General features: G+C 43.1%; 1 protein-coding gene across 1 annotated transcript; it reads right to left on the bottom strand.

Annotated features, from left to right (window-relative positions):
- Nucleotides 1-1,611: 1,611 nt before the first annotated feature.
- INTS11 (integrator complex subunit 11) lies at nucleotides 1,612-14,065 on the bottom strand. The gene is made up of 18 exons (XM_014885824.2): nucleotides 13,981-14,065; nucleotides 13,604-13,788; nucleotides 12,456-12,553; nucleotides 11,213-11,286; nucleotides 10,788-11,016; nucleotides 10,606-10,704; nucleotides 10,369-10,403; nucleotides 9,762-9,900; nucleotides 9,015-9,079; nucleotides 8,483-8,672; nucleotides 7,396-7,479; nucleotides 7,089-7,178; nucleotides 6,159-6,321; nucleotides 4,705-4,812; nucleotides 4,177-4,238; nucleotides 3,003-3,145; nucleotides 2,525-2,654; nucleotides 1,612-1,760 (listed from the first exon to the last, which is right to left on the bottom strand). The coding sequence occupies exons 2-18, from the start codon at nucleotides 13,629-13,631 to the stop codon at nucleotides 1,695-1,697; spliced, it is 1,803 nt and encodes a 600-aa protein (XP_014741310.1). The 5' UTR covers nucleotides 13,632-13,788; nucleotides 13,981-14,065; the 3' UTR covers nucleotides 1,612-1,694.
- Between the last annotated feature and the right edge of the window lie 102 nt (nucleotides 14,066-14,167).

Genomic DNA, 14,167 nt, shown 5'->3' on the forward strand with positions numbered 1-14,167 from the left:
TCAGTGATCGATTGATCCTGACTGTGATTGATCAGTGCTCCATTGTTTCCTGCACACTCCTGGCACAGTCCATCACTCGGCTCTCAATTGCCAATGCCTGCTGATCATTGCTCAAAGTCAACCAGTGATGCCTGGTGATCGATTAGCTCATCGATAATCGATTGCTCATGCCTGCCGATCGATTAGATCGGCGATCGATTAGATCGATAATCGATTGCTCACGCCTGTCGATCGATTAGATCGATAATCGATTGCTCATGCCTGTCGATCGATTAGATCGACAATCGATTGCTCACGCCTGTCGATCGATTAGATCGATAATCGATTGCTCATGCCTGCCGATCGATTAGATCGGCGATCGATTGCTAATGCCTGCCGATCGATTAGATCAGTGATCGATTACTCATGCCTGGTGATCGATTAGCTCGGTGATCGATTGCTCATGCCTGCCGATCGATTAGATCGGTGATCGATTGCTCATGCCTGCCGATCGATTAGATCGATGATCGATTGCTCATGCCTGCCGATCGATTAGATCGGCGATCGATTGCTCATGCCTGCCGATCGATTAGATCGATGATCGATTGCTCATGCCTGCCGATCGATTAGATCGATGATCGATTGCTCATGCCTGCCCATCGATTAGATCGGCGATCGATTGCTCATGCCTGGCCATCGATTAGATCGGTGATCGATTGCTCATGCCTGCCGATCGATTAGATCGATGATCGATTGCTCACTCCTGCCGATCAATTCGCTCGATAATCGATTGTCAATGCCTGCCGATCGATTAGATCGGTGATCGATTGCCAATGCTCATGGATCGGCAGGCATGAGCACTCGAGATTCCACTTTTTAAAAATTTTAAATTTTATTTTATTTTATTAAAGTTTTATTCAATGTTTAATTAATTTTTGTATTTTAAAAATTTTTTTACCCTTCTAAAAATTTTCCAATTGTTAGAATTTGTACATAAAGTTATATTTTTCTATTTTTTCCTATTTTTCTATTTTTCATCTTTATTTCTTTTTAAATGTTTACATTTTTGCTCTTTGAAACGTTTGGCAATATTTTCAAAGTTTTTCATTTTTCGAATATTTTTCCTTTTTAATTCTTTTCATTCATTTAATTTTTTGAAAGATTAATTTTTAATTTTATTTTTTTTAAGTTTTAATTTTTTTTTTACTGTTTCTTTTTTCCTGGAGCTGTGCCTGAGGCTGCTCCCACAGCCTTTTAGCCCCATTTTAATCCCCATTTTTATCCCAATTTTTTATTCCCATTTGTATCCCCATTTTTTATCCCCATTTTTATCCCCATTTCCCTCTCTGAGGCTCAGACTGCCCCGAGCTGATCCCTGAATTCCCCTCCACCCCTCCCTGGCCACATTTTATTGTTTTCCCTTCCTGCAGCTCCTCTCATGCTTTTAGACTTTGAATTTTAATTGTTTCAGGCAGCACTGAAGGGATTTAAAGGGGGGAACACTGAGAAAATTTAATTTAATGTGTAAAAACTCCAAATTTGTCCTCAGCTCTGTTTCCAAACAAGTTCTTCACTCCCTGGAAAGGTTTTTCCAAGGGGGAAAATCCCAGAGCTGAGCTGGCACTGCAGGAATTGGACAAACACTGGAATTCTTTTATTAAAACCGAGCAGAAAAGAGCATTGAGAATGTAAACAAAATAAAATCTGAGCTGCTCTCAGGGGGTGCTCTGGGGCAGCCCTTTCTTCAGCAGGGATGTGAGATAACTGCCAAGCTCTTCATCCTGAAAGGGATAAAAACAAACAGGGTGAGAGCAAAATCTTCCTTTGATTGTCACGTTTGGGGGCAGTAAATTCAATTTTTGGAATTAGAAATGGACTGAGAGAATTCCTGGAGCTTGCAAGATCTAATGTGAGCTGTGGTTAAAAACTGAAACAATCCACAAATTCATTTCTGGCTGTTCTTACAGAATATTGGTGGAAAAGCCCCATTTTTGCCTGAAATCAAGGAATAAACTGATTTTATTGCTTTGCCTTCCAAAGGCATTTCTTTGCTGTCAAGAAGAAAAAGTTTAAGGAAAGTGAAGATGATGGGATGACAGTCAAATAAAACAATGTTAAGATCAGAAACAATTCTCGACTTGTTCTAAAATTTTCCAAGGGAGAAACACGAGGTGAAATACTCAGCAGAGCTCCAAACACACACAGAGAGAGAGAAATGAATTAAGTGGAATTAATTAAGTGGAATTAATTACCCCAGAGGTTCTCTGCTGCAGTGGGCTCCTGTAAAACCATTTCTGCTCCAGCCCAACCTGCTCAGCACAGAGCTGGGACTCCCAATCCTCCCAAGGCAGAGGAGGAAGGCTCAGCTCAGCCCAGCTCAGCCCAGCCCAGCCCAGCTCAGCCCAGCCCAGCCCAGCCCAGCCCAGCCCAGCCCAGCCCAGCTCAGCCCAGCCCAGCCCAGCCCAGCCCAGCTCAGCCCAGCCCAGCCCAGCCCAGCCCAGCCCAGGAATGGTTGGGGAGGAGGGAAGGGATCAGCAATTCCCACCTGGTAGGTCCAGGACACGAGCAGGACTTTGGTTCCCTGATCCTCAGAGTGTGCTGTGGCCTGGATGAGGATGGACTCCACAGTGATGGAGCCATCAGGGAGGTGCTGCACTGAGTAATCCTTCAGGATCCTGCAGGGACAGGAGGCAGCATTTATTTGGGATCAGCCTAAGCCTGGCTCTCCACCCCAAATCCCAGCTTGTTTCCCTCTCTTGGCTGTGTCTGAGCCCAAGGAAGGGAAAAGGGGGCTGATCCATAAATAATTTTGGAGTTTCCATTAACGATGGAGCATTTCCTGCAGAAATTATTCCTGCAGAGTTTCTCCCAACCTCCCTGTTCCGAGGACAGAACTCAGCAAAAACAACCTGGAATGTTCTGCTGCTGCCAGCTCCGAGTGTTACAGCAGAGCTGGACTGGCAAGAACCATTCTGGAGGATTAAAAAAATATCAAATTTTATTTTTTTTTTTTTAGGGCTCACCCCTTGAGGTGGTTGTAGACCCTGAGCACGGTCTCGTGCTCCTTGCGAGGGTCCTGGATGTGCACACGGCAGGTGAAACGCAGCTGATGCTCTGCCAGCCCCAGCTCCTTCAGGGCCTGCTCAGGAGAAACCAGCCTGAAACTCTGAGGTGAGGGAGGGAAAAAGAGAAAAAAAATAAATAAAAATCCATAGGAATGAGTTTTGTGGAGTTGTGGTGATGCCCTGGCGTTGGGTTTTCCGTGCTGGAATGAGGGTGGGCGGCAAAGGGAGAGCCGGGGTTGGGATAAAATATCCCCCTAAATAATGATCAATAAATATTTAACATGATGCAGTTGGTCTCTGGAAGATGGTTTAACCTCCAGCAGGGCTGGGATGATTGAGGTAAAGGTGAGGCTGAAGATGAGGCAGCTGCTCTGGGAGGAAGCAGAAGAGCTCGGAGTGATTTGGGTTCCTTGTGCACCTCAAACGGGACAGCACCTTCAGAGGACACCAAAAAACAGCCTGAGAGGACACAAAAACAGCCTGAGAGGGCACAAAAACAGCCTGAGAGGACACAAAAACAGCCTGAGAGGACAGGAAACAGCTTCTAGGGGGCAGAAAACACCCTGAGAGGATACAAAACACAGAGGACACAAAAAAAAAAAACCAGAGGGGACACAAAACACCCTGAGAGAACACAAAACACACCCTCAGAGGACAAAAAAAACCCTCGAGGGCACACAACACCCTCAGAGGGCAAAAGAACACCCTGAGAGGACAGGAAACACTCTCAGAGGGCACACAGCACCCTGAGGGGACAGAAAACACCCTGAGGGGACACAAAAACACCCTGAGGGCACGAAACACAGAGGACACAAAAAAACATCCTGAGGGGACACAAAACACCCTCAGAGGGCACAAAAAGCCAGCCTCAGAGGGCACAAAACACAGAGGACAAAAAACACCCTGAGGGGACACAAAAAATTATCCTGAGGGGACAGAAGACACTCTCAGAGGGCACACAGCACCCTGAGGGGACAGAAAACACCCTGAGGGGACAGAAAACACCCTGAGGGGACAGAAAACACCCTGAGGGGACACAAAAAACACCCTGAGGGACAGTAAACACACCCTGGGGGGACACAGGACACACCCAGAGGGGACACAGGACAAGCACAGGGACTCTGTCACTCACGTTGTCCTTCATGAGTAACGAGCCGTGCATCAGCTTTGGCTTCTTGGCATCTGGAACAGGACCTGCAGCAAGGCCAGGGAGAGAAAAACTCCTCAAATGTTGGATTTTCACCCCAAAACTGCTCCAGGACTCAGGCTGGGGCTCTGCTCATGTTCAGACATTGAAATTTTATCCCTTTTTCTTCTCTTGTTCGTTCAGTGCATCAATGGTGGTTAACCATGATCAGAAATATTGGCAGCTAAGAAATAATATTTAGTGATATCCCTCTCTTCCCACAGCACTTCCTGATGGGAAAAATGAGATTATTTTTTCCCTAAAATTCAATTTATCAAACTAATTCCAACCTTTCCCAAACCAAGCTGCTGCAAGCACACGTGAGGTAGCAAAGCAAGCAGGATGATTTTTGATTTTTTTTTTTTTTTTTAAATTGATTTTGAACGTTAATAAATATAAATTTCCAGCTTTTTACCAACAGCAGCACAATCCAAAGCAGCAGCAGGGAGGAAAATGGAGGGTGGGGAGTGTCACCTATGGCAGTTTCCCTTTTGAGGAGGCCCAGGGAGATGTCCACAGGGATGCAGGGGTTGGTGAGGATGGTGGTGGTCTCTCCATTGGCTGGCATGAAGCAGCTGACATCTGCAAAGAGCACAGACAAAAACTTCAGCTGCAGCAGGGTCACTGCAATTAACTGGGCTTAATTAGTGTTAATTAAGGTGTTATAGGCATCACTCCCTTGAGGGGAGGTGTAAATGCCATCGCACCTAAATGTACAGAAGGATTAAAAATGGGATTTTCAAGTTTTGGTGCCATTCCCTCCTCTCCTATGGAAAATAATCAGAATTCATGTCCAGAGGGGTCACTGCAATTAACAAGGCTTAATTAATATTGATTAATCGGTTATTGGAGGGGAGCTGTAAATGCCACCCAACCTAATCACACTGAGGGATTAAAAATGGGATTTGAAAGTTTTGGTGCCATTCCTTCCTCTGCATAGAAAATAATCCTAATTCATGTCCAAGGGGGTCACTGCACTGCAATTAACTGGGCTTAATTAATGTTAATTAAGGTGTTACAGGCATCAGTTCTTTGAGAGGAGGTGCAAATGCCACCTCAATTACTGTGCTGAGAGATTAAAAATGTGATTTTCAAGTTTTGATTACATTCCATCCTCTCCCATAGAAAACAATCCTAATTCATAGGAATTCAATCCTAATTCATGTCCAAGGGGATCACTGCAATTAACAGGGCTTAATTAGTATTAATTAAGATGCTACAGGAATCAGTTCTTTGAGGGGAGCAGTAAGTGCCACCTCACCTAACTGTACTGAGGGATCCAAAATGTGATTTTCAAGTTTTAATGCCATTCCCTCCCCTCCCACAGAAAATAATCAGAATTCATGTCCAAAGGGGTCACTAGAATTAACTGGGCTTAATTAATTAATGCTGATTAAGGCGTTAAAGGCATCAGTTCTTTGAGGGGAGGTGTAAATGCCACCCAACGAGGGATCAAAAATGGGATTTTAAAGTTTTGGTGCCATTCCTTCTTCTCCATAGAAAATAATCAGAATTCATGTCCAGAGGGGATCACTGCAATTAACTGGGCTTAATTAGTGTTAATTAAGATGCTACAGGAATCAGTTGAGGGGAGCAGTAAGTGCCACCTCACCTAACTGTGCTGAGGATCAAAAATGATCCAAAATGGGATTTTCACGTTTTGATGCCATTCCCTCCCCTCCCATAGAAAACGATCCTAATTCATAGGAATTCAATCCTAATTCATGTCCAAGGGGATCAGTGCAATTAACTGGGCTTAATTAGTGTTAATTGAGATGTTTACAGACATCATTTCCTTTAGGGCAGCTGTGCCACCTCACCTAACCGTGCTGAGGGATCAAAACGGAGGAAATAAAAAGCGATTTTTAAATTTTTTTTTTTTTAAATCCTCTTTGCTTCCACTCCCTCCCCTTGGCAGGGATACCTACGGAATTCCTGCTCGATTTTCTGCTTGAGGAATTCCATTTTCTTGGCCTCCCCGTGGACCAGGAGCACATTGCTGGGCTCAGCCTGACGGATGAGCTGCATGATGCCCTTGGCATCGGCATGGGCACTGAAGGACATGTACTCCACCTGCATCTTCACTTCCAGCTGGGAGGAAAACATTCGGGAAAGGAGAATTTTATTCCTTTGTAACACACCCAGAAAAAAAAAAACAACAAAAAAAACCCCTCTGGGTTTATTTCAAAAAAGAGGGAGGAGAAAAATCGAAGTTGTGTTAAGAAAATGATGGGATTTAAATTGAATTTCCCCGTTTCAGGTAATATTTGTCACGTGAGCAAAGTAAATATTTGAAGGTCTGATGGTGTTTTATTGTCTGAATTTGCTTAAAAATGTAGCAGTTTTATATAGTTGTCTCTTATTAAACAGTATAAAGTGCTCCTAAAGGTTTTATGGCAGAAGTAAAGGAGCCCTCAAAGTTTTTGGGCAGAAATTAATGCAAAAGAGGGAAAAAAAAATCAAAGTCAGCTTTGCTAAAGCAAAAGGGGAAAATAAAAAATCAAAGCCAGCTTTGCTAAAGCAAATGGGGAAAATAAAAAAAATAAACCCAACTTTGCTAAAGCAAATGGGGAAAATAAAAAAATCAAAGCCAGCTTTGCTAAAGGAAAAGGGAAAAATAAAAAACCAAACCCAGCTTTGCTAAAGGAAAAGGGGAAAAAAATCCAAACCCAGCTTTGCTAAAGCAAAAGAGAAAAATAAAAAAAACAAACCCAGCTTTGCTAAAGCAAAAGGGGAAAAATAAAAAAATCCAACCCAGCTTTGCTAAAGCAAAAGGGAAAAAAAACCCCAACAAGTGGAACTGCAAATAAAATTATTTTGAGGTATTTTCAGTGCTGGAAATTGCAAACCCAACTTACAATTTGTCTTCCTTCCATCTCCAGCTTCCTTTGCCCACTGAGGATCTTGTGGCCCACAGTTCCCTGGACACAGTAGCCAGGCATGATCACCTGGGGGGGAAAAAAAAATAACAAAAAAAAATCAAAAAATCAGGAAAATCAACAATTCCATGGATTTGGCAGAGCTGTTAAATATCCAAACAGTCACAAATGCAGAGCTTGGTTCATAGAGGATTTGTGTCAGGAAAAGTTTTGCTACAATTTCAGTATTTCAAACTCACATCAATAGAAATTCACCTCCCCCCCAAAAAAAATCCCAATTTCTTACCATATTCTTCTCATTCCCTGCCCATTTCCTGAAGATTTGGAGGGATTGTCCTGCATGGAGCATTCCAGGGGTTGCAAACACCACCTGCAGGTCAAAGATGTGCCAAAAATCACTGTACAAAAACCATTTTTTCCATATTTCTATAAATATCTTAAATCAGTGCAGAGTATCCATCAATACCCATCAACAACACTGCACAAATAGAGATTTTTTAAAAAAAAATTTTCTTCCCACTCTTGTCTAAAATTCCCAGGAGCTGAGCCAGTGTTTTAGGAAATAAAATATTCCCTGGTTTAGGAAATATTTGTGAGCATTCCCAGTGTCTGATGGAAAACTCTTGAGTGGTTTTTTTAACAAATAAATTTTATAAATTGTAATAAATTCGTTGTGGTACCAAATAAACCAGCCAGAATGAAAGGAGCAATAAAAGATTGTGTGGAGAAGAAAATTTTGGTTTGAAACAGGACGTGTAGATGACATAAACATGAAAAAATTGTAATTTTCTCTGAGTGTTTCACCATTAATGAAATAAAAAACAGAAAGAAATTTAATTTTTACAGAGATGAGGGGGTTTTAGGTGGGATTGATGGGGTGGAGGAAGCTCAGGATGATTTTTAGGGGGATTGATGGGATGGAGGAAGCTCAGGATGATTTTTAGGGGGGATTGATGGGGTGGAGGAAGCTCAGGATGATTTTTAGGGGGGATTGATGGGGTGGAGGAAGCTCAGGATGATTTTTAGGGGGGATTGATGGGGTGGAGGATGCTCAGGATGATTTTTAGGGGGGATTGATGGGGTGGAGGAAGCTCAGGATGATTTTTAGGGGGGATTGATGGGGTGGAGGAAGCTCAGGATGATTTTTAGGGGGGATTGATGGGGTGGAGGAAGCTCAGGATGATTTTTAGGGGGGGATTGATGGGATGAAGGATTCTCAGGATGATTTTTAGGAGGGATTGAAGGGATGGAGGATGCTCAGGATGATTTTTAGGGGGGATTGATGGGGTGGAGGAAGCTCAGGATGATTTTTCCACCAGGATTTGGGATCACACTGGAATAAAAGAGCTCCCAGTCCCTCAACACCCACCTACCATGGGCCCTGGGTTGTCTGCAAAGGCTCTGTCAAAGGCTTTGATGTGTTTGAACTCAAACATGTTCCTCTGCACAAAAGTTTTCCTGATTTTCTGGTTGGTCCAGGTGATGAAGAGTTTGTAATAATGATTTGCCTTCTCTGTCAGGCCCGTGGAAAAGTAAATTGGAGCTTTCAGGTTCATCCTTTCCCTGCAAAAAAGAAGTGACCTGTGAGGGGCAAAGTAAATCCTGGATATCCATAAAGCTGGGGATTTCTCCCAAAGTTTTTTGGGGTTTTTTTTGGGTGAATTTCTCAGTTTTTATGAGGTATAAATCAGTATTTTAATGCTACACACCCAGGTAGGTTTTAGTGTCTTTCTCCTTCTCACTACAGACAAATTCCTGCCATTTTCAACATTCACCACACACAAAGGATCCCAAAAAAAGCAGGTGGGACATGCCCAGGCTGCACTCACCAGAAAATTTCCAATAAAATATCCCAGGCTGCACTCACCAGAAAAATTCTAATAAAATATTCCAGGCTGCACTCACCAGAAAGTTTCCAATAAAATACAAAGCTCCTGGGCACGTCCAAGGGCAAAAACTGGGATGAGAACCTGGAAGAGAGATGGAATTCAGAGTCTGAGAGAGCCAAACAGCACAAAATACACTGTGGTTATAATTTCTGAACAATATCCTTTCTGAACAAATCCCTCTCACTTCCTGATATTCTCTCAACTCCCAGGAATGTTTTGCAGTTTGGAAGGGAAGGCACAGCTCTCTCTGAACCGAGGAGGATTTGAATTTGATTTTCCTCGTGGAGGATTTGAAATCAGGATTTGTTGATTTGTTGAATGAAAGGATGTGTTGATAATGATTGATTGATAGGATTTGTTGATTGAAAGGATGTGTTAAATTATTGACTGAAAGGATTTGTTGATATTATTGATTGAAAGGATTTTTTAATATTGTCAATTGAAAGGATTTCTTGATATTGATTGAAAGGATTTGCTGATATTATTGATTGATAGGATTTGCTGATATTATTGATTGAAAGGATTTATTGATATTATTGATTTATAGGATGTGTTGATATTATTGATTGAAAGGATGAACTGATTATTGATTGATAGGATTTTTTTATATTGTTGATTGATAGAATTTTTGGATATTGTTGACTGATAGGATTTTTGGATATTGTTGACTGATAGGATTTTTGGATATTGTTGACTGATAGGATTTTTGGATACTGCTGAGGATTTGTTGAGAGCAATAAACCCGTGGGCCAGGTCCCTGTACCTTCCCTCCTCTTTCCACAGTCTCGTGGACTTTCTTGAGGAAATCCCTCTCCCTGCAGCGTTTGGAGTCCCTGATGGTGGTGGCATAGGTGGATTCAGTGATCAGCAGATCAGGACGGCATTTATCAATCCAGGCAGCTCTGAAAAGAGGGAATTCAAACCAAAAATCACAGCAGGAAATTAAATTCTACATTAAAACACTCATCTGGATAGCAGAGATGTTATAAATCTCTCATATAATATGCCAGTGAAAATATATATATGGGAGATTATAATATTATAACACATAAGTGTTGAGGTTTGTGGTTAATAATCTCTTAGAAAATAAAAACACTATGAAAAACCATTTCAAACATTGAAACCCAACTGCTACACAGCCCTAAAAATAGATTAATGTGAATATTCAGATTGCATTAAGGTCTGTGTGGCAGGTTTAATGTAAATATCTTCACTCTCACAATTCAAAATTGCATTTCTATTTCCAGCAGAGACATCATTAAATACTCCAGAGAATTAAAGTTGAGAAGTCTCTACTATTAACAGCAGTTGTGCTGAAATCTTCCAGTCAGAAATCCTCAAAACTCACAGAAATTCAGCTTTTCACTCACCCCAAGTGTCTGTCTGGTGTCATGTTATAATCACCCTGAGGGGAGAAGAGAACACCAGTGATATTTCTGATAAATATCTGGGAATATTTCTAGCTAAAAAAAAAAAAAAAAAAAAAAAAATCCTAATAATTATTTTAAATAAAGCTTTAATTCTTTTCTTTCTTATAACAACTTCACGATTTCTTTTCTAATAATTATTTTATTAAATAAAATAATTCTAAAGGTGGGCATACTCACAGTGTACACCACGGATTCACAGCCAACCTTGATCTGGAACATGGCAGCTCCCAGCACGTGCCCTGCATAGTAAGCCTTGATCTCCAGCTCCTCATCCACCTGCCCCAACAGCAAAACCCTTCATTAATGCCAATATTTTCAATTTAAAATTAGGTTTTATGTGTGCAGCAAAGCCCTTTCACCTGCACTGTCTGGTGGAGGTGCACAGCCACCACTTTCTTCATGCAGTCTTTGATCATCTGGGAGGTGAAGAAGTTGGTTTCCCCTTTCTTGTCCACGGTGATTTTCCTGTAGTCCTCCAGCAGGATGGGGCAGATGGCCTTGGTGGGGTGGGTCATGTAGATGGGGCCATCATAGCCAACCATCTCACTGAAATAGGGCAGGGCCCCACAGTGGTCCAGGTGGAAGTGGCTGAAAAATTAAAAAAAAAAATTTAAAAATCCACAATGTTTGCACAGAATTCAGCTTGGGGGGGCGGGCGGGGGGGGGGTTCCCAGATCTTTTCAAGCTCTGGAAAAAGCAGCTAAAATATGAGGGGTGGGTTTGGGAAGTGTTTGGGATGTTCAGGGAGAGCACAAAAAGAGCTGGGACAAGGAAGGTGCCTCACCTGATGATGACACAGTCCAGGAAATCTGTCAGCCTTCCATTCTGGGTGATGTAGGAGAAGTCAGGGAAGCGTCTCTGCAGCCATGGGAAAACAGGAAACCCATCAGGAATGCATCAGTGAGCCAACAAATCCATGGAGAGAAGGGGATGGGACTCTGGGAATGTGCTGAGAACTCTCCAGGCAATAACAAAATCCAACAAAACCATGGAGAGAAGGGGATGGGACTCTGGGAATGTGCTGAGAACTCCCATGGCAGTAACAAAATCCAACAAAAACAAGGAGGAAGGACCTGGAACACTGGGAATGTGCTGAGAACTCTCCAGGCAATAACAAAATCCAACAAAACCATGGAGAGAAGGGGATGGGACTTTGGGAATGTGCTGAGAACTCCCATGGCAGTAACAAAATCCAACAAAACCATGGAGAGAAAGGGATGGGACACTGGGAATGTGCTGAGAACTCTCAAGGCAATAACAAAATCCAACAAAACCATGGAGAGACGGGGATGGGCCTTTGGGAATGTGCTGAGCTTCTCCAGAAAACATCAGCATCCAATAAAACCATGGAGAGAAGGATCTGGAACTCTGGGAATGTGCTGAGCCTCTCCAGGTAACTCCAACATCCAATAAAACCATGGAGAGAAGGATCTGGAACACTGTGCCAGCAGCTTTAGTGTGCAGGGACAGAAAGGAGGGGACAGACAGAGAAGTGACCCTTTGATAAATAAATTATTTTATTTCCCAAGTAAAACAGGTGCTGAACACATCCTGGCTCTGAGGCACAAAGGCCCCAAAGCTTTCCTGTCACAGCACATTTGCTGTGACAATCCTGCAGAATATTTGTGCCATTATTCCCCTCCTGCTGTGTCAGGGAACCCAAAACCAGGAGTTTCCTTCTCTCTCCTTGCAGAGGAGAAATGTGGTGAGGATCCCACATGGAATGAACTGTCCCAAAGCTAAGGACAGGATTGCTGCTCACAGGAAATCCAGAGATTTCCTGGAAACCTGGAATGGAGCATTTGTAACTGCATGAATAAATATTTTTTCCAAAGCCCAGGAGCCAAGGAAAGGAGGGCTGGAGGGTGACATTTCATGGAATATTGAGGGGAGGGATGTTTGGGGCAGGAAGGGAGATTTTTGAAGGGGAAAGAACAGCTCTGCCATAATCCAGTGGGTGAGAGAGGAGCCCAGAAATGCAGGGGGGACAGGAGGGGACAGCTGGAGCTGGCCCAAGGGACACTCACATCATCGTTGTAGCCCATGTGCATCCCACAGTCCAGCATCACATTCTTGCCAGCAATGGACACCAGGATGCAGCTCCTGCCCACGTCCTGCCCAGCACCTGGAAATCGGCAAAACACCAGAAAAACACTGTCAAAACATCAGTAAAATACCAGTAAAACATTGTAAAAACATCAGCAAAACACCAGTAACACATTGTCAAAACGTCAGTAAAATACCAGTAAAACATTGTCAAAGCATCAGTAAAATAGCAGTAAAATACCAGCAAAACATCAGCAAAACACCAAAAAAAAACAGCAGCAAAATACCAAAAAAACAGCAGCAAAACACCAGTAAAATACCAGCAAAACACCAAAAAAGCCAGCAGCAAAACACCAAAAAAACCCAGCAGCAAAACACCAAAAAAACCCAGCAGCAAAACACCAAAAAAACCCAGCAGCAAAACACCAAAAAAACCCAGCAGCAAAACACCAAAAAAACCCAGCAGCAAAACACCAAAAAAACCCAGCAGCAAAACACCAAAAAAACCCAGCAGCAAAACACCAAAAAAACCCAGCAGCAAAACACCAAAAAAACCCAGCAGCAAAACACCAATAAAATACCAGCAAAACACTGGTAAAACACGTCTGGAAAAAGCTGCAACTCTTTCAAAAGCAAAGCAGGTAAAGATCTGCACAAATTTCCTGAATTGCAGTTTCCAAGGGAGAAAAGAATTCTTTATCTGGCAAGGATTAGAACTCAGCTTCCAGCTGCTCTGCCCTCATTAAGCTTCATTAAATTAAATTTACACCAAGCCTGAAAATTATCCGTGAGGATAAAGCAGCTCTCCTGCTCAGCACATCCTCTGCCCTCTCACTACAGAACCCATTAAAAAAATAAATTAAACACGGAAAAAACAGAAATATTTTCTTCCTTTAGCACTGTAGGTGAATTAATGCTCTACCACAATACCACAGTGCCTTCACCTGAATGAATTCATGAATTCTGATTAATTAATCCAAATGGTTAAAATTGTTGCTGGATAAACCAAGAGAGGGCAGAGAGATGCAAACAGGAATCACATCCGGCAGTGTGGCTGATATTACCCTGAACTCCAAATCCCACAGCTTTTCAGTGTTTGTATTTCAAGGCGATTTTAGGCTGCACTTACCCAAAGGAGTGACTTTAATCTCAGGCATTTTTACCCCACTCCAGGTCCCAAATCCGCGCAGAAAATTACTCCAGAAGCGGATCCGTGGAGGGCACAAAAAGAGAGGATTTCGCTGGTTTTAGAGGCGCCATTTCAATTGTTGTCCAAGATCTGGCCTAAGGCTGGAGCAGAGGCCAAACTTTATCCTGAGGAGAGACAGAAAACACGGGGGAGGTGATGAACAACAACCTGTGGGAAACCGGCGCTGTTTGGCTTCGATATCCACCATCATTGCTGAGAGCCGGGAAAACGCATATAGAAATACACAAAAACAGCCCAAAAAAAGCATAAAACCACAGAAAAATCTTATAAAAACATCCAAAACTCCCCACGCTCACCCAGGCCCGGCCCGCAGCTCCTCACGGCGCCCGGCGCCTCCTCCGCGCCTGCGCCGCCCCGCCCCTCGCGGATCCCACGCGGATTGGCCGAGCCTCGGTGACGCACGCGAATCTGATTGGTGCGAGGCGCGCAGCGGGTGACGGACGCGACGCTGATTGGCCGAGCAGGCGGTGCGGGATGCGGAAC

Source organism: Sturnus vulgaris, chromosome 25 (assembly GCF_052056855.1).
Source record: "Sturnus vulgaris isolate bStuVul1 chromosome 25, bStuVul1.hap1, whole genome shotgun sequence".
Lineage (NCBI taxonomy): Eukaryota > Metazoa > Chordata > Aves > Passeriformes > Sturnidae > Sturnus > Sturnus vulgaris.

Bases quoted from the DNA above. Each gene is read 5' to 3' on its own strand.
- INTS11 (XM_014885824.2), bottom strand. From the start codon at position 13,631: ATGCCTGAGATTAAAGTCACTCCTTTGG. The intron at 9,080-9,761 runs GTACAGGGACCT...TCTCTCTTCCAG, and splicing joins CTGTGGAAAGAGGAGGGAAG to GTTCTCATCCCAGTTTTTGC. The intron at 7,480-8,482 runs GTAGGTGGGTGT...TTTGACCTGCAG, and splicing joins CAGACAACCCAGGGCCCATG to GTGGTGTTTGCAACCCCTGG.